General features: G+C 52.3%; 2 protein-coding genes across 2 annotated transcripts; one reads left to right on the forward strand and one right to left on the reverse strand.

Annotated features, from left to right (window-relative positions):
• Positions 1 to 46: 46 nt before the first annotated feature.
• On the reverse strand, positions 47 to 7085 carry LOC136958624 (midnolin-A-like). Its single transcript, XM_067252659.1, is given in 8 exon segments — positions 47 to 1278; positions 2280 to 2564; positions 2778 to 2883; positions 4040 to 4294; positions 4296 to 4556; positions 5310 to 5372; positions 6236 to 6323; positions 6562 to 7085. Coding segments are annotated over 8 exon segments (1611 nt in total). The 5' UTR covers positions 6786 to 7085; the 3' UTR covers positions 47 to 949.
• A 4427-nt stretch (positions 7086 to 11512) lies between these two features.
• On the forward strand, positions 11513 to 23239 carry LOC136958787 (voltage-dependent calcium channel beta subunit-associated regulatory protein). Its single transcript, XM_067252887.1, has 14 exons — positions 11513 to 11648; positions 13620 to 13691; positions 16656 to 16801; positions 17697 to 17758; positions 17848 to 18010; positions 18301 to 18481; positions 18695 to 18817; positions 19443 to 19647; positions 20128 to 20200; positions 20513 to 20795; positions 20867 to 21628; positions 22025 to 22116; positions 22224 to 22448; positions 22540 to 23239. The coding sequence occupies exons 2-14, from the start codon at positions 13644 to 13646 to the stop codon at positions 23237 to 23239; spliced, it is 3063 nt and encodes a 1020-aa protein (XP_067108988.1). The 5' UTR covers positions 11513 to 11648; positions 13620 to 13643.
• Positions 23240 to 24081: the final 842 nt, after the last annotated feature.

Here is a 24081-nt window from a genome sequence, read left to right on the forward strand (position 1 = left end):
TGTGTTGTCTTGGAGATGTTAAGACAGGCAAGTAAGCTTAAACCTTCTGACAGTTTTGGGAGTGGCAGGATGACTGCCTGTTCCTCCTAGGCCCTCGCACAACATTGTTTCCTGTTCCGAGGGCTGTCCAGCTGACATCCTGCATTAGGAAACTCTTTGATGCAAGTTTGAGCCCCGAGTCACTCGGAAGTCACGGGGCTGGCTGGTGACATTGAAATAAGACTCCTACTAGTTCTTCCTACTAGGTTTTTAATTTCAATTCCTAAACTGATTAAAAAACAGACAACATTGAAATATTGCTTCAGTCAAACGTTTGTTTTCTACAGCGTCTAACTACTATATACATTTGACAAGACATGCATGCTTAAGGCATTAATTAGTCACGGGACACCAACATTCATGTACGACAGTGCTTATAAAGATGAGTGCGTCAATCCGACTGGCCATGAGCCCTGTCCAGTTTCTCTGGCTGCAGCACATCTAGCTTTTATCAGACGAGACTGTTGGATAACGCTGATCCACAGCACGTGATTCTATGCTACATGTTTTCAGTGACACTCCCCTCCCCAAGTACCCACACCAGCGACTGCTGGTGGAAAAGGGATGAATTAAATGTGTTCGTGTGGGTTAATGTTAGTGCTTCCTGTTGGGTCAGAATCAGAGATGGTATAGAACAGGAAGTGGGGAAAGTCACGTGTGGAGAGGGAGAGTATGGAAACTCCTAGTGCTTCCTGTCAGGGAGAACCTTACTTCCTGTTTCATAGGTTCCTCGGCAAGTGGACAGTTCCCTGTAGAGCTGCAACAAGTCTGATTCCAGAACACATTCAAGGACGGCGACGCAGAGCTTGTCTGCCGTTTTATCCACAAGTCTGGTCGTTTCCTCCTTTCCTTTCTCACTTCTCTCTACCGCACATCGCTCTGCTTCGCTGCACACCTCTCTCCTTCGTTCTCACGCCACCACCAGGTCAGAGGTCAGCTCCGGTTTCCACGGAGACCCCTCCATGACCTCATCCGCTTCCGTGTCGTCCTGGGACGTCCCCTCGCTGCCCGACAGGCTGCCGTTGCTGTGGCGCCGGGCCGCCTTGCGTTGCCCGGGCGACCAGGGGTGGCGGAGGCGCTGGGAGTAGGGGTGCGCGGAGGCATGCGAGGGGTGAGCGCCGCGCCGCGCCCGTCTGCGGAGACGCCGCTGGTACATCAGCAGCTGGAGGCTCTCCAGCTTACAACGGAGCGCTCGGTTTTCCTCGGAGGATGACGGCGCCTGGGGACAACTTCCCTCACCTGAGGGGGGAGAGAGGGGGGAGGAGGGGCGAAGAGGCGAGAGAGACAAAAGTCAGTTGTTTTGCAAGACCAAAAGCACAGTTTAAATGCCCCTACGCATGCCTTGTGTTGTTTAAATCGGCTTCCTTTCATGGTGCCTGGCTGATCTATTCAGTCATTGTTTACTCCCACAAAGAGGAGGAGAGAGTGTGGAAGAAGGGGGGAAAAGAGAGGATATGGGAGAAGGGGGAAAAAGAGAGGATATGGGAGAAGGGGGAAAAAGAGAGGATATGGGAGAAGGGGGGGAAGCAGCAGGCACTCGCTGTTCAACAGTTTTTCAACAATGCCTGAGGGACTTTGTTTTCAATTCGTGTCACACAGGATTGTTGGGTGACTGCTAATGTCCTGTAGGTGACTGTGCGGTTACCGTGACACCCAGAACTCCTCAGGTATCTGGTGATTACAACATCATTAGCAAGTTTCCACCCTCACACCCTCAGTTAAAGTGCAGAGTAAGCCTCATAGGTAACCTACATACAGAGAAAGGTCACGCTCCCATCTGTGTGTGTGTGGCTTGTGTGTGTGTGACTAATTCAGCCTGGAGTACCAGCTCTAACTGCCTTAACACACACACACAACCACACGCATGCAAGCACACACAAACCAGCACATAAAACACATTAGTGACTTGGAAACATTTGAATGTGTAGCCAATGGCAGACTGACAATCAGCAGCTACAGTTCATGACTGAGAGCAGAGTATCAGTTTCCTAATAATACCCTCACACCTTTCCCACAGATTAACTATGAACTCTGGCGGCCATTTTGGCTCTGGCTTGAGGAGACTGTTTCTGCCTAATCCAGTAGAACCTGAGTACCCTTCACGATTGTGGCTGTACTCTACGGCAACCGGGCTGCTATCTACATATGTTCTATACAGCCAAACTTCTATAATTTACCACCAGCAACTAAAACATGGCCTCTTGATTCGCCGGCATACGCTCTCCAGATGAACAACTCACCTGTGTGTGTTGCTGGGGGGCTGGCCTGCTGGGGGTGTGGCCTCAGGCTGCTGGTGGTGCTGGGTTCTGAGGTAGCTTTGGAGGAGGTGGTGGCGGTGGCGGGGGGGTCGCAGGTCAGGGGGCAGGAGGGGGAGGCCGGGCCGGGGCCGCGGAGCTGGCAGAGGGAGGCTGGAGCCCCCTGGTGGTGGCGTGTGGCGCTGAGCAGGTCGTTGAGGATCTGGAGGATGGTGGCGATGCCTCGCCTTGGGTGAGAGACGCCACTCTGGCTGACGGGAGGCAGGGTGCCTGGGGGAGGAGGGGGAGGAGAGGAGGCAAGAGAGAGAGAGAGAGAGAGAGAGAGAGAGAGAGAGAGAGAGAGAGAGAGAGAGAGAGAGAGAGAGAGAGAGAGAGAGAGAGAGGAAGTTAGAACACATTCAACACGCGACTGTGACAATCCCATTCTGTCTATGCGGAACTCCCTCCGGTTCTCCTGTTCTCTTGACCAGTCTGGAGGCTCACCTGAGAAGGTTCCGGAGAAGACCCCGGGAGAGTGACTGACGAAGCTCTCGATGACCGCTCCAGGTTCCCTGCCGGGAGTCTGAGGAGAGGCGGAGGAACAGGACTCCTGCAAAACAGGGTCCAAAATAGCTGGTCAGCTATGACTGATACAATTGTCAATTGTACAAAAGTGCCATTTAATGAGCATATATTGTATGTTGTTGTTTTTACAGTCAGGGTCAAAAATATGGATTCAGATACAAGGATTGTAGTTGACTGGTCAGATGAGGTATGATTTCATCATCCCAACGTGATCACATTTGATTAGCGTCACCCTTTTTTTTTTACTAGCGAAAGCACAGAGAACTTCACATTCGTCAATTTGTGTGTGTTTCCCTGTATTTCTGCATGTGTCAGTATATGTGTGTATCTGTGTGAGTGTATCTTTGTGTGTGTGTGCGCGCCTGTGTGTGTGTGTGCGTCTGTGTGTGTGCCTGTGTGTGTGCACACCTGTGTGTGTGTGTGTGTGTCTGTGTATCTGTGTGTATGTGTATCTGTGTGTGTGCACACCTGTGTGTGTCTGTGTGTGTGCATGTGTATCTGTGTGTGTCTGTGTGTGTATGTGTGTGTGTGCACACCTGTGTGTGTGTGTGTGTGTATGTGTGTGTGTATTTGTGTGTGTGTGTGCACACCTGTGTGTGTGTGTGTATGTGTATCTGTGTGTGTGTGCGCACCTGTGTGTGTGTGTGTGTGTGTGTGTGTGTGTGTGTGTAGTGTATCTGTGTGTGTTCACACCTGTGTGTGTGTGTGGGGGGTGGGTTGCAACAAACGGCAGTTTGTGGGGGTGAGAAAACCAGGGAAACATGAGATCCTGGTTTCTGTTCAGGCCTCTTGTGTTCCTGTTTCTGTTCAGTCACAAACCAGCCTTCCTTCTGACGCCACGCTACACTACGTTGCTCCTAACTTCCAACTAAAACAGTGTTGGTTCTAAAACTCCTTAAAAACTATGTTAAAACTACACTAATACTATGTTAAAACTTGGTCAAAATGCTTTCCCCATTAATACACATTCACTCTATACTAAAGTACCTGTACTCCTTCCTGAGAAAATACTGTATTGTCGTAGGCATTACTATCCAGTACTACAGTACTATCCAGTTCTATCCAGTAGTACAGTACTATCCAGTTCTATGCAGTACTATCCAGTTCTATCCGGTTCTATGCAGTACTATCCAGTTCTATCCAGTAGTACAGTACTAGAACAGATCCTCAGGTGTCCTCACCTCTGGGTACGGAGCAGCCGGTGTTGGGCTGGGGGGCGCGGGGCTGGAGCCGACCACGTGAGGGGGGCAGAGAGGGGCGGCGGGGGAGGGAGGAAGACAGGGAGGGGGGCCGTGTGAGGAGAGAGGGGAGGGGGTAGGGGAGGGAGTGTGGGGGTGGGGGGAGGCCCCGGGCTGGGGTGTGTGAGGAGGAGAGAAGCCGTGGAGGGCGGGGCCAGGGTGAGGGCGACGGATGACAGGGGTTCTGTGGGAGGGGGGGGGGGGAGGTGCTGGGCACCTGGGAGTTCCCGGTGGGAGACAGAGTGTGGGAGACGTACGAGGGGTGCGTCGGGGACGGGTACGGCCGGGGGACCCTGGAGGACCCAGACTTCCCAGAATGCACCTTGCCCCCGTTGCGGTTGCCATGGTGCTGCTGCCCGACGGCGTTGTGTGAGGCCAGCTGGAGCTGCACGTACATCAGGTGAGCTCCGATTCCCAACGCCAGGGTCAGAGGTGAGCGCCCGGACAGGAAGTCACTGACCTGCAGGCAAAGAGAGGAGGAGGTTTTGTTTCAGCAGGTCGTCTTAACAACTCAGGAAGTGGCCGTGGGTGTATTGTGCGTGTGTGTACGCTCGCAGGCTAACCAAAGTGTGAACTGACAGTGGGGCATTTCTAAGAAAACGGCTCCTGTCAGCTCAAGTCACTCCCTAAGAGCCCAACCACACACCCACACACACACATTCACTGAAACACACACACACACATTCACTGAAACACACACACACACACACACATTCACTGAAACACACACACACACATTCACTGAAACACACACACACACACACACACTGAAACACACACACACACACACACACTGAAACACACACACACACACACACACTGAAACACACACACACACACTGAAACACACACACACACACACACTGAAACACACACAGCTTTACAGTTCACACAGAAGTGAAATGAAGAACTGAGTACACACACCTGCACACACGCACACACAGACTGATACAAACACACACACACACATCACGGCCACACAGGAAGCAAGCTCCTTCGCTTATTCAAAATAGCCCCCTGATGCTGTACGAGACAAGCCAACTGACCTAGAAAGTCTACAGCAAAGCATCGCTACAAGACGGGCATCCGTTAAACGTACACAAACAAAACACCCAACACATTTCTGGATCATAAAACCATCTCACCGCCGAGGTGAGAAAAAAAACACTGACAGAAAGACGACATGCAGCTGTGGGGGGGTGCACCCACTCACCTGAGTTTCTGTGAGGTTCTCCAGAGCCTGGATCATGGTGTGGTCTGTCCTGGGAGGCTGCGGCTGGAACAGACAAGGGTGGAGGAGAGCAGAGATCACCCAGACTGCACTGTGTGTGAACAGACTGCACCCTGCTCTGGGACACTGGCAGAGACTGGGCCCTGCACAGCCCAGAGCGGCAGGGTCAGAGAGGCTGTCTCCGGGCCCTGCGCGGCCCAGAGCGGCAGGGTCAGAGAGGCTGTCTCCGGGCCCTGCGCGGCCCAGAGCGGCAGGGTCAGAGAGGCTGTCTCCGGGCCCTGCGCGGCCCAGAGCGGCAGGGTCAGAGAGGCTGTCTCCGGGCCCTGCGCGGCCCAGAGCGGCAGGGTCAGAGAGGCTGTCTCCGGGCCCTGCGCGGCCCAGAGCGGCAGGGTCAGAGAGGCTGTCTCCGGGCCCTGCGCGGCCCAGAGCGGCAGGGTCAGAGAGGCTGTCTCCGGGCCCTGCGCGGCCCAGAGCGGCAGGGTCAGAGAGGCTGTCTCCAGGCCCTGCACGGCCCAGAGCGGCAGGGTCACCGGGACTCGGGTCCTCCTCACTCAGACGCCATGTTTACATTTTAGTCATTTAGCAGACGCTCTTATCCAGAGCGACTTACAGTAAGTACAGGGACATTCCCCCCGAGGCAAGTAGGGTGAAGTGCCTTGCCCAAGGACACAACGTCAGTTGGCATGACAGGGAATCGAACTGGCAACCTTCGGATTACTATCCCGATTCCCTCACCGCTCAGCCACCTGACTCCCATATTATATGTAGAATACAATTAATAGTCAAATGAACATCCTTTACACTGTTTGTTTTGTTTTACTGCCTGCCTGCCTGTCAGTCAATCCAACCATGCATGCATCCATCCATCCATCTCATCCATCCATGAAGTTGTGTGTGGTTCTGTTTACCGTTAAGCCCGCTTCCACGGCAGGCACCAGTGTTAGCTTGCTCCCGTCTGAGACTCCCTGGTCCACGAGCTTCCCAGCATTCATCTGCCTGCGCGCGCCAGAGAGGAGGGGGAGAACCAGGATTAATAAAACACCGCCGTACTAGGCGACCACCCTTGCTCGCTGACCAGTCCATTCTCATCACGTCGAGACTGGCGTAGATGTGTGGAAAATACGTGAGGATGTAGTATGTGTAGGTTTGAGTCTACGATGGGATTGGTATACAGCGGGTCATAATCCCCGTCCATAAGGCAAGCGGACGGTGATTAATAACGGGGGTAACTCACGTTTCCTTGTGCAGGAACACGAGCCTGTCCTTGGGCACTCTAAGTCTTTGAGAGAGACGTCTCCTTAAGCCCTCGAGCGTCTCTCCTTGCGGCACGGACAGTTCGAACCGGCTGCCGGTGGTCGAGCAGATAGATAGCCTCATCGGGGACTCGCAAGGGACCGACCCGAAAACCGGAGACCTTTGGGGAACGAAGCTCCGAGTGCTGGGTTGGTGACGGTCCATTCGCGGCGAGGAGATACCGGCAGACGGATGAACAAAGCGGGCGGTACCTAGACTCGTATCTGATTATGAACGACCAGTCGATGGTCCCAGTTTAATGTCTTCTTTTAGGCTACGTTGAAAGACACGGAAGATAATCCTTTCGTCTTCCAGATCGCTGAGGCTATAGCAGGCGAGTGCCTAAACGTTGAACAACGCAATACGATATTTTGCAAGAGGCTTTAATTGAGGATAGTTCACAGATACACAGTGAAAAGGATAGCCATAGACTGCAATACTGTGCCTCTACGTGGCTACCTCTCCCTCCAGTCTCCGAACAATGTAAACTGCACTGCACTGTACAATGCGTAAATGTCCTTATTTAATGATAGTGAATTCAGCCCTCCTACCTAAGTAGCCAATCAGTGAAATACATGCGTAGAGTTGGTGACCTCCGTCCAATCGACAGCCTCCGTTTGCTTCCCACATGCGGAATGGTATCCGCCCCGTTTTCTGTGCCTTGGGGCTCTTTACCATTCATAAAGTATGGTGACGTAATTGGTCGAGCAACGATGTTGTAGTCTATATTTTATTACATAGCAGATTCAAAGCTGCAAATCATTTACAACTACACAATTAGACAGCCTGTGTACATTACGGCAACATCACACATGCTAGCGTCGTCCGATGTCGTATTTGAATCAGGCCTATAGCCTATGTCTAATGTATACATTAATATTAGGGTTAATTTCGTGTTAGATCGTTCATATTCCGTTGGTAAAATCTTCCAGTCAATATTCCATTCTATTCTAGTGTTATAAACCGTGTGTGCCCGTCTCTGTGATGTTTAGTATGCCGATCACTGGACATCACTGCAACAACCCAGCATCACAGCAGCAGCGGTCACGTGGCGAGAGCGAGCGGCTCGTCAGCGTAGTGTAGGTGACGTAGGCGGGAGAGAATCGCTGCTAGATCCTGTCTCCCATCCTCTACTAAATATAGCTACACCCCCGCCACCCCTGCCACATCCAGACTGCGTCATCCATCAGTCCCTTCCTACCTGCCTCTCTCCCTCCCTTACAACCATTCACTCACTCCTCTCTCTCTCCGACACATCCCTATTAGTCTCTCTAGTCTCTCTATCACATCTATTTTCCTCACCTCTTCATCCCTCTAACTCCCTTAGTTATTTTTAAACCAACTGTCCTTTTCTGAATCCACTCTCAGTCTGTTTTGGTTTGGGTCGTTCTGTGTCTGAGAGTCTCTCTCTCTCTGTTGGAGTCTGGCTATCTTGATCTGATATCATTTCTATTTATCTTTCTTTCCCTCTCTATTGTTATTTCTCTCTCTCTCTCTCTCTCTCTCTCTCTCTCTCTCTCTCTCTCTCTCTCTCTCTCTCTCTCTCTCTCTCTCTCTCTCTCTCTCTCAGTCCTACAGGACTGTTTTTCGTAACAGGAACACAGTGTTCACTGCTTCATCACAATGGTGGCTTATTTCAGTCAGAACAGGGATGGTGGTGGAAGTGTTTCATAGATGGCGAAATAAGGAACAGACCCAAATGAAGAAATGAAGCCCTCCTCTTCCTGGTTACAGTACACACTGTGTAAGGCCGGGCCGCATAGGGGAACACCACATTCCAGTCCACCAACTCTGAGGAGTTCAGCAAGAACGAAGGCTGAGTCTTGAAAAGGCTGGAGTCTCCTCCTCTTGAGTCATCTCAAGTCGCCTCGCCCTCGGGATAGGTCCTGGAGGGGGGTTCCAGGGGTGTGGGATGAGAATATCGACAACAGCTCACCTGCACCCTCTCGCCCCCCTCCCTCCCTCCCACCTGCGGAACCACCCCAGAGTGGTTCCGCAGGATGTCCTGTTCCCTGGGGCGCATGAGGACGCTGCTCTGACGTCAGGAGAGACAGAACACACTCCGTACTCCCCTGTCCTTCACACATTCCTCCCATCAGACTTTAACTCCCACTACCCCCACCCCCGCACACACACAGCCCCCTTCCCGTCCTTCCCTCTCTCTCTAGCTCTCCCTCTGTCTCTCTCTCCCTCTCTCTCTAGCTCTCCCTCTAGCTCTCCCTCTCTTTCTCTGTAGCGCTCCCTCTCTCTCACTCTCTCTAGCTCTCCCTCTAGCTCTCTCTCTCTTTCTCTGTAGCTCTCCCTCTCTCTCTCTCCCTCTCTTTCTCTGTAGCTCTCCCTCTCTCTCCCTTTCTCTCTCTCTAGCTCTCCCTCTCTCTCTCTCTCCCTTTCTCTCTCTCTAGCTCTCCCTCTCTCTTCCTCTCTCTCTCTCTCTCTCTCTCTCTCTAGCTCTCCCTCTCTCTTGCTCTTTCTCTCTCTCTCGCTTTCTCTGCCCAGTTTTCCGAACGCCTCACCCCTCAGGAATGTTTCACCTCTTCCATGGGAATTCCAGAGGGTTCCCGGCAAAACTCAGAGGACTTTTTGTTTGCGTACGAGTCTCTGGTGCTGCAGGCTAACAGTCAGACCTGGAGCTGCAGAGCGTCAGCTAACACGGCTTCCATGCCCGATGGAATGGAACTGTGAGAATGTACAGACAAAGAGGTTCTGGAATGTTCTGGAACCCCTGTGCTTATTGTTTACTTTAGCATGCAAACCTGACACTGTTGACGTAGCTTCCTGGCTGCGAAGGGAAGACTGAATCAGGGGCCTACATCAGGGGCTAAATAGTCTATGACCGTAGATGAGTTGAGTACAAATGAAGATGTTGGGTGGATCATTATTCTGTGTTTCCCTGAAGGGTCAACACAGTTTATAAATACGTCTTTTTTTTGCATCAAATGTATTTATAATCTGTCCACTGGGTTCAACCATCTGCTGTGAGTCACATGCTGTTCACACTACACAGGCCGCAGACCCCAAAATACCACACACACACACGCCTGCAAGCTCACTACCATGGTCATACGCCTACACAAACACACACACACACTCACAACGGTACTACATTGAGTTTTGGATTGACACTGACACTTAGTAGTCTAGGAGACGGGTAGTAGCTAGTTATCGTTGTTACCAGAAAGCATGACTAACGACTGTGTGAAAAAAGGAAGCGAAAGTTCATAAAATCACACTTGTGAAAATGTGAAAAGCTTTCCTTTTTTACAATCTCTCTAATTTCACATTGGTGCCCACACAAATGATCGTGTGTTCTCTCATGATCAGCTTTAACTTCCAGCTGGTGTCTACTCAATGAACTTTAATTGTTCTATTCTAGAGAGTCTCAAATGCCCTTCTATTTATAGACCTGTAAGAAGCCGAACATTCACGGTGTTTAAATAGGGCATTTGGTGGATGGGGAGGGCGATATCAGATCTAAGTGTTCTCTCACAGCTATTTCTGTTCTTATGCTAATTCACGAACGTGTCTATTCTGGTCAAATATCTTAGGCTACTGTGAATTTAGGTTCAGCCAAAGGGAACAGTAATCTCAAATGAAAACTGATGACTGCTGCGAGACAAACAAGTCTTATCTAGGCAATGGCAGGCAAACGTGTTCCCATCGAGCAGTGCATAAGTTTGAATATGAGTCTTCACATCTAGATTGTTACGAACCACTGAGACCGACTGCAAACGTATACGATTAATCTTTACGTTCAATGATAGTCTTTTGTTGGGTTTAGCCTAAACGTAAAAAAAATACCCCAACTAGAGCGATTGTTCAACATTGTTTGTTTACGTTACGCTATTAACACGGAGAGGCATTTCTTAGTTTTATCCATTGCACATAACACCCAAACATTAGATGCAGGCTATATATCGTAAACATCTCAACAGACTTTGTATACATATAATTTTCTAGCTTTGGGCTACGTTTTGTTCCAGCGACACAATACTGACACCGTGTGGCTATGGGTTAGGATTACATCGAACGCTCAGCAACATCCGAGCATCCTCGTGGCGTTGATGAACAGATGCTTGGATGTTGCTGAGGAATAACGAGGATAGACAAAAGTGACGCGAAATTATTATTTTTTGATAAAAAATGTTGGCACTGTAAACGATCAAGATAGAAAATGTGAATGAAGTACCCATCAAATCTCGCCCCCCCTCACCCCCCCACACCCTTCGCGGCGAAGGCTTCGCCCCCATTCCCTCTCTCTCTGTGCCGCTGTCATATCCACCGTCAAGTTCGGTCAGCATCACGTGGTATCTCGGTGGCTGGCAGTAGGTGTGTCCTATCGCGTGCAGTTTCATTCATAACTACGATCGGCATTTAAAGCCCAAATCAATGCGGACGAAGGCTTTTGCTATCGGCTCCTGAGTCCCCAACGGCTCCAAATGGACTTTGAAGTGGCCGACAATCAGGTGAGTCTTCCTCGCTCCCCCCGACTTTGTTAATGTTTTGATGTTCTTATAAATTATGATTCTATGGATTAGTTACTAATCTTGCCATGACATCACTGCTTCTCACCACTGGTAGGCTAACAACACGCTTAGTGTGACATGCATGTTTAGTCTACTGTAGCCTACACTGTAAAACCCGTTTTCCATAATCACACACCCTCCAGGTCAGCAGTTGTCGATAATAACCGAGCGGATGGCAGATAACGCCGCGGCCAAGTTTAACTCATGAATACAGCGCTTACTAAACGCAAGGAAAATAAGTATTTTAATTAGACTATAGTTAAATGATAACATTTATATTGTTGTCCAACTACATGTCTTTGCTATTTCATGTGTAGGCTATCTCTTGCGCAAAAATGGGACGGTTGTTTTGTGGATCAGCGGTTTATAGGAAGAACGGAAGGATGGTGAGGAGCAACACCGCCTTGAGCGCGACGCTGTAGTCAGCATCTTCGGAACCGGAGGAGAGAGAGCGAGCTTGCGCCCACGTTAAAGGTGCACCAATTCCAAGACTAACCTGAAGACAGTAAGAAACTTGTCTATGATGATTACTTTGACATGCGCTTTTTATGACAATCTATCCTCGGTTGCGTTATGGTATAGCGCACGTCGTCACCAGTGTCCACAAGGAAAATAGAATGTGCTAGAATTCGAGGAAAGCTGTGACGGTTGCGCTGACTGTCTCGGTGCCAACGGCGCTGCCTCGCCAACCCCAGGGAACACACACCCAACGTCAGATGTGTCAGAACTGGCAGGTTCTATAAAAGAACCAAACGCAGAGGTGTAGGTTCTCTCGGTGCGTTTGGTGTGTTAAAAAAAAACTATTTTAGTGTGTGTTGATGTGAGTAAAAATACGCTAGACAACGAGTACATTGTCATGACTGCGGACTGTTTTAAGAAACCTTCGTCTCACGGAGGGGCGGTTTCAGGGCTATGCTTGGGGTGTGGGCCAGTGAGTTGAATAGGAATCTGATTAAACCTTGTGATTAAAACTACAGGCTCCACTCTGCTGTTGAACTGGCACAGAGTTAGAACTCCTACCCCAGGACAAGCTGTAGGATACACACACACACACACACACACACACATACACAGACTCCGCTCTCCATGAATACAGAATGACTTACAGTGAATGACTTACAGTGGTTGAGTATGTGGTGGAACATCACAGGAAGTCATTAAATGTGTGCCTAATGAGGGCTGCATGCATGAGAAACAACGCTCTGTGTGTGCACGTTTCAGGCTGTGTGAGCATGTGTAGGTGTTTGTGTGTGTGTATGTGTATGTGTGTGTGTCTGTGTGTATGTGTGTGTGTGTGTGTATGTCAATGTGAGTGTTTGGCGACGTGTATGTGTGTGTTTGTGTGGGTGCGTTTGTCTGTGCGTGTGTGTGTGTCTGTGTGTATGTGTGTGTGTGTGTGTGTTTTTGTGGGTGCGTTTGTCTGTGTGTGTCTGTGTTTGTGTGTGTGTGTGCGTGTGTGTTTCCTCCATTCAGAAGTGGGTTTCAGCTTGGCAACAGCTTATATGAATGAGATAGATGCATGATAGATGCCTGGTTATGTGGGGGTCTGTGAGAGGTGTTACATAAAAGGTGATTCTCACATGGGGTGGGAATGTGAGGCGCTGATTTGAGCATGATTCTGACTGCTGTAAGATTAGGACTGTACGCTGCACATTAGGGCTAGCTTCCTGTCTGTCTGTCTGTCTGTCTGTCTGTCTGTCTGTCTCTGTCTGTTTCTCTATCTCTATAGGTCTGTCTGTCTCTATCTGTCTGTCTCTCTATTTCTATCGGTCTGTCTGTCTCTCTCTGTCGATCTCTCTGTCTCTCTCTGTCTCTCTCTCTGTCTCTATCTGTCTGTCTCTCTGTCTCTATCTGTCTGTCTCTCTGTCTTTATCTGTCTCTCTCTGTCGATCTCTCTGTCTCTGTCTCTATATGTCTCTGTCTCTGTCTCTGTCTGTCTCTGTCTCTATCTTTCTCTATCTTTCTCTATCTGTCTCTCTCTGTCGATCTCTCTGTCTCTCTGTCTCTATCTGTCTGTCTCTATCTGTCTGTCTCTCTGTCTCTATCTGTCTGTATCTCTGTTTCTGTGTCTCTCTCCATCTCTGGCTGTGTCTTTGTGTCTCTCCCTCTCTATCTCAAACGCACAAAGCGATACACACACACTCACACACACACACACATACAAACACACACTCACACAATAGCCTATTTCTGATCACTCAGGCAGATTATTTGATGTGAGTGCAGTAGTGTATGGGCCAGATTACTGTAGGCTGTACTGTAGTCATATAAGCAGCACCAGGAGAGATGGCTGCTGTCACAGACACATCAGGCTTACTGCCTCTCTTCCCGGGGAAGCCTCCACACACACTGGCCTGCCTCAGGGACGCTTTGTGGAAAATGTTGGACCACAGGAAATCAGATTTTAATCCTGTCTCCTCTCATCCTCTCCTCTCCACTCCTCTCCTCCTTCTCCCTCCCCTCCTTTGTTCTATAGAGTTGACTCACCCTGTGCTGGACCATGAGCAATGACTCGCCTGTACTGACAAGTCTGACCAGGAACTCCACTGTGAGTACCGACGCTTCCTCCACACTCATCCATACACTCTCTCTCTCTCTCTCTCTCTCTCTCTCTCTCTCTCTCTCTCTCTCTCTCTCTCTCTCTCTCTCTCTCTCTCTCTCTCTCTCTCTCTCTCTCTCTCTCTCTCTCTCTCTCTCTCTCTCTCTCTCTCTCTCTCTCTCTACACCCATCCTTACACCCTTTATCGCCCCTTTTCTACTCATCCGTGGCATCTGTAGCTTATAGGCTAGCAGCTACCTGGCTAGCAGCGTCCTGGCTAGCAGCGTAGCAGCTTCCTGGCTAGCAGCTACCTGGCTGGCAGCGTCCTGGCTAGCTACGTCCTGGCTAGCAGCTTCCTGGCTAGCAGCTACCTGGCTATCAGCTACCTGGCTATCAGCTTCCTGGCTAGCAGCTTCCTGGCTAGCAGCTACCTGGCTAGCAGCTTCCTGGCTAGCAGCTACCTGGATAGCAGTTACCCGGCTAGCAGCTACCTGGCTTGCAGCTATCTTGATAGCAGTCACCTGGCTAGCAGCTACCTGGCTAGCCGCTACGTCCTGGCTAGCAGCTTCCTGGTTAGCAACGTCCTATCTTTCAGCATGTAGGCTAGTAGCTTCCTAGCTATCAGACTCTAGACTAGCCTGCAGGGCTGAACTGCTCACACTGATTAAATGTATTGTTCTTACTGTTCAGCTGAGCTGGTAGAAACTGCAGATTGAATTGTACCGCGCGCGTGTATTCTTGTGTGTGTGTGTGTGTGTGTGTGGGGGAGCTCTATAGGATAGATTGTTATTGTTGTTCCATTGTGATTAATGTTGACTAGTTAACACGTGTTACACACACACATACACGTACACACACACACATACACACACGTACACGCACACACACACACACACACTCACACACACACATACACACACAACCCCTGAGGGCTCAGACTGGGCCAGGCTCTATATAGGCCACATGTGAACATGACAGGTTACTAATTAAAACTCCTTCACCACCTGCACCTGCACCTGAGGTCAGAAGAAACAACAGACCAGGGAAAGGTGTGCGTGTTGTGTGTTAATGTCTATGACCTAAATCAGTTAGGTATCCTCTCGTAGGTAAAGAATAACGACCTGACCTGACTTATGTTCCATTCAAGATGTTATCTCACAGCAGCATGTTGGCAGCTAACCTTTGTCAGCATCAGAAAATGTAGTTTTAAATGACTATAAAAATCACTATACAACACAGTAGAACGTGTGTGTTTGTGTTCCTATCATTGTTGGTTTCCTAGTGTAGCCCTGCTCCAGGGCTGGTACTGGAGAGAGTTTGTCACGGTTTTTCATAATTCATTCAGCACTGTGTGTGATTGAAGTTGACAGTTGCCATGGGGTTAAATTGACGAGTCATGTTTTGGAACTCCAAACGTCCTGTTCAAATCTTGTTGTAAAAGTTTACGCGAGTACCAAATGCATAATTTTCTTTGCGTCTCTCTGTCTTTCTCTTTTAAACACAAAAGATTAGTGCACCAGAACATGTTGGATGACACAGATGTCCTTGTATTGAACAACATATCTGAAAATAATAAATATTGTTTATAGTATATATGTGTTTCCTTGTCATGTGCTATATTCACCTATTGGAAAATGACAGATCTCTATTCTCTCTAGCAGTCAAAACATACCAACTGCTGTGCGTTGCGTGGTTAAAAATGTATAGTTACATGAGCCATTTTGTATCATTTCTCAAGATAACGGTCATTCTTTAACAAGATGGTGTGGAGAGATGGAAGGGCACAGGCCAAATATAGGTCGTTATTTCCCCCAAGCAGAGGAAGCTGAAAAGTGTCTTTTAACCGATAATTCCCTTACGTCTTCATCCTCCCTACGTCATCCCTGCCCCCCCCCCCCCCCCCCTCCGCCTCCTCCTCCATATTTAGCCTGTGGAGGCACATTTCCCCTCATTGAGGAGAGCAGGGAAATTGAATTAGGAGTCTCATTGACGTTCAGATAAGCTTTCCCAGGCTCACTTAGCACAGACAGAGCTTATTTATCAGACAGAGCAGAGAGCAGAAACTTAACGTGTGCGTTCATGTGTGTCTGCGCGTCTAGATGTGTGTGTAGATGTGTGTCTGTGTGTGTGTGTGTATGAGTATGTGTGTATGTATGCTTACAGATGTGTGTGTGTTTGTGAGTGAGGAAACGGGCTCAGATCGTTTCTGTGTTAATGTGACGAATTATTAAATACCTTCATGCTGAGCTGACAGTGTGGTGTGACTGAGGCATCCTTCATCATCCCTCCTTCCTCCTCCTCATCCTTCATCATCCCTCCTTCCTCCTCCTCATCCTTCATCATCCCTCCTTCCTCCTCCTCATCCTTCATCATCCCTCTTTCCTCATCCTTCATCATCCCTCCTTCCTCCTCCTCATCCTTCATCATCCATCCTTCCTCCTCCTCATCCTTCATCATCCATCCATCCTCCTCGTCCTCCTTCATCATCCCTCCTTCCTCCTCCTCATCCTTCATCATCCATCCTTCCTCCTCCTCATCCTTCATCATCCATCCTTCCTCCTCCTCATCCTTCATCATCCATCCTTCCTCCTCCTCATCCCTCCCCCTCATCCTTCTACTCCTCCTCCCATCATCCTCTTCCACCCCATCCTCTTCTTCCTCCTCCACACCATCCTCCTCTTCCTCCTCCCCCCTCCTCATCCAGGAATCCCTCATCCACCTCTTCTTCATCATCATCCTCCCTGTCCTCCTCCTCCTCCTCCAGGAACACCCCCCCCCCCTTACTCTCCTCAGCACATTCCTCTGTCCTCTCCCTCCAATTAAAACACAAACAGGAGAGATCATCATCTAGCTAGCTGGTAGAATGCCCCCCACACAAAAAACTTACTTCAGAACGGAGTCACAACACATAACAGGTGAACACCCGTCTTGAACCAGGTCCCTGGCTCTCTGTCTACTTGTTTCGAACCCCAGGACCTGCCTGTGTCTGCGGGCCGGGTGGAGAACTATGTGCTGCTGCTGGTCATGCTGTGCGTGTTCGCAGGCGGGACGCTGGTCCTCCTCTCCCTGGTGCTCCTCTTCTGTCATCGCTGCTGCGTGGGCGGCCGACGCTACTCCAGGTAGGAGCAACACGCCCAAGGAGCCCGACGCAACGACACTTAACAACATCGACACAGGACACACACACACACACATGCAACACACATGCAACACACACACACATGCAACACACACACACGCAACACACAGAAGATTTCAAAGCGTTGATTAAACGCCAGTAGTGAACACTCAACGAAGGAAGTGAACACTCCTGGTGTTGAAGTAAGTGCTCCACAGGGAGTCTTATCTACCACTAGTCCCACACAGCTAAGATCCAACAGTTAGAGTACAGGTTCAACAGGGATCACGAGTAGTCAGTAGACCCACACAGCTAAACCCCTTGCCCCTGAAAAGTCCCAAACAGCTCATTGTATATGGCCTGAGCCCCACTAAGTCTGGGAGTCAAACAGCATTTCTGAGGGCATTTTCATGAGCACGTAATCTGTTTGATTAATGGAGTCTGCGGAACTGTACGCTCGTTTCCTCCTCTGAGTCCTAATTGAGCTAGTGTTCAATTGAGCTAGTGTTCTTCCACCGGAGGCCCTACACCATTAGCTGGAATGAGCGAGTCTGTGTGAAGGAAGGGATTAAACCCTTGCGGTATTGAAGTGATTATGATAGATCTGGATTAGCGCCCAGGGTAAGAGCACTCTAAAACTGATGTGAGTGGAAAAGGGGAAGAAACGTTGGAGACAGTTGGAAGGAATTCATTTTCAGACCCTTCTGTCTTTCTTCCTTCATCTCGTCCCCCATTTCTCTCTCTCCCCCTTTCTCTCTCTTTCTCTCCCCCTCTCTTCTCTCTCTCTCCCCCCCTTTCTCTCTTTTTCTCTCCCCCTCCCTTCTCTCTCTCCCCCCCTTTCTCTCTCTCCCCCCTCTCTCTTTCCCCTCTCTCTTTCCCCTTTTCTCTCCACTCAGGGCCAGTGATGACCCTGAGAAGACCAACACCACCTATGTGGAGGACTCCCAGCCCACTCAAGGTAGTGAGGGCCTCTTGAGCGCTTCACAGCGTCACGGGGGAACACGCGCACGACAACATTCCCAGCACCTTTTCTTCTTCTTCTCTCAGAAATCACGATACGGCTGGACGAGTCCGACGCGCTCTCGGTCTCCAGTTGCCATGACGGCGAGAGCGAGCGCTTCCTGTCCGCCGGGATGACGGGGCGGCGCGTGTCCTTCAACGAGTCGGCGCTCTACGAACAGGAGAAGAAGGACCAGGACAAGGGTCGCAGGTACGGGGTGATGACATCATCAGAGGGGGACCGCATGGCCGGGGTGACTGGATCAATCAATCAATCAATCAATTAAGTACTTAACAAAATTACATTTGTTAACAAAATTAACAAATGGATGGATCAATTAATTTATGAATGAAATCACTGAAAACGATGAATGGTTGAATGAATGAACTCCCGAATGAAATTCATGAATGGATGTATGAATAAATGAATTGATGAATCAATGAATGAATAAACTACTGGGTGAACTGAGGAATGAGTGAATCATCTTCTTACCGTCCCAGGTACACCCTCACCGAGGGGGACTTCCACCACCTGAAGAAGGCCCGCCTCACCCACCTCCACCTGGCCGCGCCCCCGTCCGCCCTGAACATCCTCACCATCATGGAGTGTGAGTCTGCAGGCGGCAGCACCGTCAGCATCACCCAGACCCCTCCTCCCAAGGCACACCTGGACATCTACCAGGTAGCCCAGCTTGCTGCTCTCTGTGCGGGTCTCGTGGGTAGTCTGTAGGCTGGCATCTCTGCACTGGGATCTCTGTGCATGTCTCTGTAGGGGGTCTGGGTGTAGCTTGGTGGAGTGTTAACATGCAGAGGAAGAGGCTCCTGGTGCAGTCTTCAGGGAGGAACAGAAGACTCAGTCTCTTGTCCCCCTGTCCTCTCACTCCTCCCCCCCCAGCCCACTGAGAGGGGGCTGTTGTGGAAAGGCCAAAGTCCTAGTGGAGGCCTACCTGGAGACCCTCACCACTCCATCCTCATGGGCCCCACAGCCCTCAGACTCGAGGACCCTCGCTCCAGAACAGTGAGTCTCTCTCTCTCACGCACTTTCACAAAACACACACATTCCACGACTGCTGTAGTGGTGCAGCTGAGTGACAGCTGGATGATTGATGCAGCCCCTAACACCTGTGGTCTCCTAGCATCTGCTTCCTCTACACTAACTGCATCCCTCCCCTCTCTCCTCCACCCTCCCCTCCCCTCCTTCCCTCTCCTCCTTCCCTTCCCTCTCCTCCTCTCCTCTCCTCTCCTCCCCTCCCCCACTCCCCCTCCCCTCTCTCCTCCACCCTCCCCCTCCCCTCTTTCCCTCTCCTCCTTCCCTTCCCTCTCCTCCCCTCCCCTCCCCCCCTCCCCCTCTCCTCTCCTCTCCTCTCCTCCCCTCTCCTCCCCTCTCCTCCCCTCCCCTCCCCCCCTCCCCCTCTCCTCTCCTCCCCCCTCCCCCCTCTCCTCCCCTCTCCCTCCCCTCCCCCCCTCCCCCGCTCCTCTCCTCCCCCCTCCTCCTCCACCTCCCCCCTCCCCTCTCCTCCCCTCCCCCCTCCATCATATCTCCCACCTGCTGTCTTTCCTCTCTTTTTATTTTTACCTTTGCTCTTCCTCCTTCCTCCTCCCGTCTCTAAATCCACTCCCTGTCCCCTGATTTCCTCTGACAGTTGGGGACCGTCGGGGACAGCAGGGGGGTAGAGGGGGAGAGGGGGACGAGAGGATGGAGAGGGACGCCTCCCGCCCCCGGACAGACGTCCGTCCTTCAGTTCTTCTCCAAACTGCGGCGCCACGCCAGCCTGGAGGGGGCGGGGCCTTACTTCAGGAAGTGGAAGTTTGACAGCAGTCATCGCGCCGCCAGTCTGGACGCCAAAGGTCAGGAAGTGTCCTGTCTGCTCAGCCTGTCTGCTCAGCCTGTCTGTCTGCTCAGCCTGTCTGTCTGCTCAGCCTGTCTGCTCAGCCTGTCTGTCTGCTCAGCCTGTCTGTCTGCTCAGCCTGTCTGTCTGCTCAGCCTGTCTGCTCAGCCTGTCTGTCTGCTCAGCCTGTCTGTCTGCTCAGCCTGTCTGTCTGCTCAGTCTATCTGAGGCGGCACGTGGGCGGCGGGGAGTCTCATGTCATGTGCATAATGCATCTGACAGGATGAAAATTTAATTATTTGTGTGTGTGTGTGTATATGTGTGTGTGTGTGTGTATGTGTGTGTTTTTCTCCCAGGCTCTCCTAAAAGGAAGCCGTTCCACAGACAGAGAGCAGCCAGTGACACAACGGAGCAGACTGGGGAAGACTCCTCCCCCAGGGGGGAAGACTCCTCCCCCTGCGCTCGACGTGGCCCCTCCCCCCCCTCCCCTGCCCTCCAGGCTGGGTCCAGCTGCTGTCTGCAGGGTCCCTGTCGCCCCCCGCCACCCCGCCCTCACCCTCCATCTCCAGCAGGTACCACACACAGTCTGCCTCTCAGCCTTTCATCTGGGCTCTAGAGCTCTGTCTGAGTTCCAGAGTTCTAAATCTGAGTTCTAAGTCTTTTACTGACCTAAGGTTTTAACTGAGTTGTATAGTGCTGTAATCTATTAAATCCAGTGGTAGAATGACCTGGGAGCTCCTTAGAGATGTTTGATTGATGGCTCTCTCTCTTTGTCTCTCTCTTTGTCTCTCTCTCTCTGTCTCTCTCTTTGTCTCTTTGTCTCTGTCTCTCTCTTTGTCTCTCTCTGTCTCTTACTCTCTCTTTGTCTCTCTCTCTCTCTGCAGGGTGGAGGTGGAGGCAGTGGTGGAGGCCGAGAGCAGCTTATCCAGAACAGGGAGAGAGGGCCCCCCTCCAGGGCTGGAGGGAGAGGCTGGGGGAGAGGCTGGGGCCAGGATAGAGCTGGGGGGAGAGACCGAGACAGAAACAGCAACAAGAACAGAACCTGCAGACGCTGTAGAAGTATGGTCGGGGCCTGGAGAGAAGGAGGAGGAAGGGGCCACGGCCGGGGTGGAAGACAGGATGGAGACCAGCAGGAGGACGGAGGAGAAGCCAGCGGGGGCCCCGGAGGCAGGATGGAGATCTGAGCCAGGGCCCCCGGGGGCAGGATGGAGATCTGAGCCAGGGGCCCCCGGGGGCAGGATGGAGGTCCGAGCCAGGGGCGCCGGGGGCAGGATGGAGATCTGAGCCAGGGGCCCCGGGGGCAGGATGGAGATCTGAGCCAGGGGCCCCGGGGGCAGAATGGAGGTCCGAGCCAGGGGCCCCGGGGGCAGGATGGAGGTCCGAGCCAGGGCCAGAGCCAGGGGCAGCCGGGGGGGGCAGGTCTGGCTCCGGGGCTGGGGCTCCTGTTGGGCTGGAGGAGCCCAGGACGGGGGCCGGCCAAGGGGGAGGACGGGGGAGCGGAGGGGGGCCTGGGGGCCGAGGCAAGGAGGGGGTCGGACTCCTTCTGTCTCAGTCGTCAGGAGAGCTCGTCGCTGTACCGGGACATCTGGAGCCTGCGGGCCTCTCTGGAGCAGTATGCCTCCTCCGACCAGAGCAGCACCGACAGGGAGTCGGTCCGCAGCGACGCCGACAGTATCTGCTCGCTAGGGGGTGCCGGAGCGCGGGCTGGCCTGGACAGCTGCCTCTCCCAGGACCTGGACGACGAACCCGAGGGGGAGCCGGGAGACGGGGGAGACAGAGGGGCGGATAGCAGGGAGGGGGAGGCGGGGAACGGGGGAGGAGGGGGAGGTGGGGAGGGCGAGGGAGGTGGCAGGAAACTGCTTCAGATGGACAGTGGCTACGCCTCCATCGAGGCGCCGTCGAGAGCCCCGGAGGAGCTGAGATTGTTCGGGGCCCCGGGGGGCCCTCGGGGGAAGACGGCGTCCGAGAGGAGGCTGTTCTTCACCAGCTCCGGCAGGAAGGTAGAGCTACGTCTGTTATTGTGCTCTCCTCCTCCTCCTTCTTTTTCTCCTGCTTCTCTTCCTCCTCCTCCTCCTTCTTTTTCTCCTGCTTCTCCTCCTCCTTCTTTTTCTCCTGCTTCTCCTCCTCTTCCTCCTTCTTTTTCTCCTGCTTCTCCTCCTCCTTCTTTTTCTCCTGCTTCTCCTCCTCCTCCCACTCCTTCTCTTTCTCCCTCCCGTCCTTCTCCTTCTTCCTCCTCCTCCTGTAACTGTACCAAACTCTACTGCCGTACTTTCATCACTGCACATAGGGTCACAGTGTTTTTATTTAATCTTACAATTAAACAACGAAAACGTCATGTAAGCGAGAGCTGCCTTGTAGTGATCTGACGGCCCGATGTGATGTGTTTTGTCCTGAAGGGTTCGGTGTGTGAGAGCTTCGAGACGCGGTTGTTCCAGGAGGAGCTGGAGGACCAGATCTCCCTGGGGGAGGGAGCCTCTGAGCGGGGAGAGCAGCCAGGAGCGAGGCCCCCTCCTGGTTCTGGACAACAGACCCTCACTCTCCACACCCCCTCTCCCCCTCCTCCCGGACAACCCCAGCAGGCTCAACCTCAGCCAGCTCCACCCCCTCTGATCAAGCCCCTCCCCCGGCCTCCCCTCACCGCCCCCGTCTGCGTCGCCGCGACTACAGCATCGACGAGAAGACGGACGCGCTCTTCAACGAGTTCCTCCGCCACGACCCTCGCTTCGACCAGCCCGACTCCCCGCTGCGCTCGCGCCATCGCTCCCGCGTGCACCTGAGGAAGCAGTGGCAGAGACACAAGCAGTACAGCGACCCCGGGGCGGGGGCCGGGGGGCTGGGGGCCGGGGGGCCGGGGGCCGGGGGGCCGGGGGCCGGGGGGGCCGGGGGCCGGGGGGCCGGGGGCAGGGGGGGGCAGGTACTCCCCCTCCTTGGAGAGGCAGCGGTTCACCCCGCTCCGGAGGGGGGAGAGCGCGGGGTACCCCCTGGACACGCGCTACCACAGCACTCTCTCACGGATCGCCTCCGCCGCCGATGAGGAGGCCAATGAGGGGGGGGCTGGCGAAGGGGCAGCCAATGAGGGCGAGGAGGGGAAATCGCTAGCCGGTGAGAGAGCGACGGGCGAGGCCACAGGAAGTAAAGGTTCGGAGGGTGAGGGTGTGTCAAAGGATGATCGTGAGTCAACCAATGAGGACCGAGACCTTGGGATTTCAACCAATGAGGACCGAGCCAGGGGGTCACCCGAGACATTCATTGGACAGGCTGGTGGGATGGACCCCAGAGTGGACAACAGAAACAACAACAGCAGCCAAGCCATCCTATCAGAGAAGCCCTTTACCCCGACCCGTCCAATCACACAAAGCCTCCCTAGCGCCCTACCCCCTGACACTCATCGTCTCTCTACCAGGCCCCCTCACCCCCCAGGGGGCTACCGCAGCCCAGGCTCCTTCACTCAGCCCCAGCGCCAGAGAAGCCTGGAAGACAAGCTGGCTGGTACCCTGGAGGACAGGCTCTACGCTGGGCTGAGGAGGACAGGCCAGTCCCAGGCTCTGGGCCTTGGCCAGCGGGAGTGTGTAGGGGTCGTGACCATCTCCCCTGACCACAGCCCTGTGTGACGGACACCTCCCCCCTCGACCCCGCCCCCCTCGACCCCGCCCCCTCGACCTTTCTATGGCATTTGAAACTCATCCACAGTGAGACCTTAGCCTTGTGGTGTTCCAATAGACAGTAGAAGCAGCAGAGACAGTACACTGACTGTGTGGTTCATAGAACAGCATAGGACTCCCCCACCTTCATCACTGCCCCGCACCCCCACCTCTCTCCCCAACCCTTCTCTTAATCTTGTATCTTCCAGTGTGTTCCATACAGACTTTTGATTTCACTGTGACGCCAGGTAGAGGTGCCAGCCTTTCCTTCTGGATGTTGAGGATTCTTTGCCGTCGACTTTGGTCTGCTAACGCTCCAGTTACTCTTCATAAGACAGGGAAACCAGCCCATGTTGGCTTTCCCCCTGGAGATTTTTGTGAGGAGACGTAGGGAATGTTTTGTTGGGCTTCTTCTTTCCCTGCTTATGACAGTCTGAGTTCTCTCCTTTTTGCATCCCCCCCCCCCTCCCCCGGCGCACTAGCGTACTTGTACGGCATGCTGTGTGTAAACCACGTGAGTGACTACTGTACAGTTTTAATCACGCAAAACAAAGCACTTTGATGGGATTGAAGGTTACGTGACATTTGTCTCATTCGTTCTCCTGATTTCTCATCCTTTTCTCATCATCCTCAAGTGTCCTTCAACACCTCAACGTTCATGTGTCCTCATCCATGAAGTTAAAAAAAATAAGATTAAATAAAAACATGTCCAGTCATACAACTGTGGTTCCTGGGTTGTAGAAGAGGTAGATTGTCTCCTTGTCTTTCCTTCCTTTTTCCTAGTCTTGTTTCTCAATTGTTTCTGTGTTTCA

The sequence above is a fragment of the Osmerus mordax genome, chromosome 16 (genome assembly GCF_038355195.1).
Source record: "Osmerus mordax isolate fOsmMor3 chromosome 16, fOsmMor3.pri, whole genome shotgun sequence".
Taxonomy (NCBI): domain Eukaryota; kingdom Metazoa; phylum Chordata; class Actinopteri; order Osmeriformes; family Osmeridae; genus Osmerus; species Osmerus mordax.

What these genes read in the sequence shown, in the direction of transcription:
- LOC136958787 (XM_067252887.1), top strand. Translation starts at nt 13,644, where the DNA reads ATGAGCAATGACTCGCCTGTACTGACAAGTCTGACCAGGAACTCCACT. An exon ending in GGCGGCCGACGCTACTCCAG is followed by an intron (nt 16,802 to 17,696) that starts GTAGGAGCAACA and finishes CTCTCCACTCAG; the next exon opens with GGCCAGTGATGACCCTGAGA. An exon ending in CAGTACAGCGACCCCGGGGC is followed by an intron (nt 22,449 to 22,539) that starts GGGGGCCGGGGG and finishes GGCAGGGGGGGG; the next exon opens with CAGGTACTCCCCCTCCTTGG.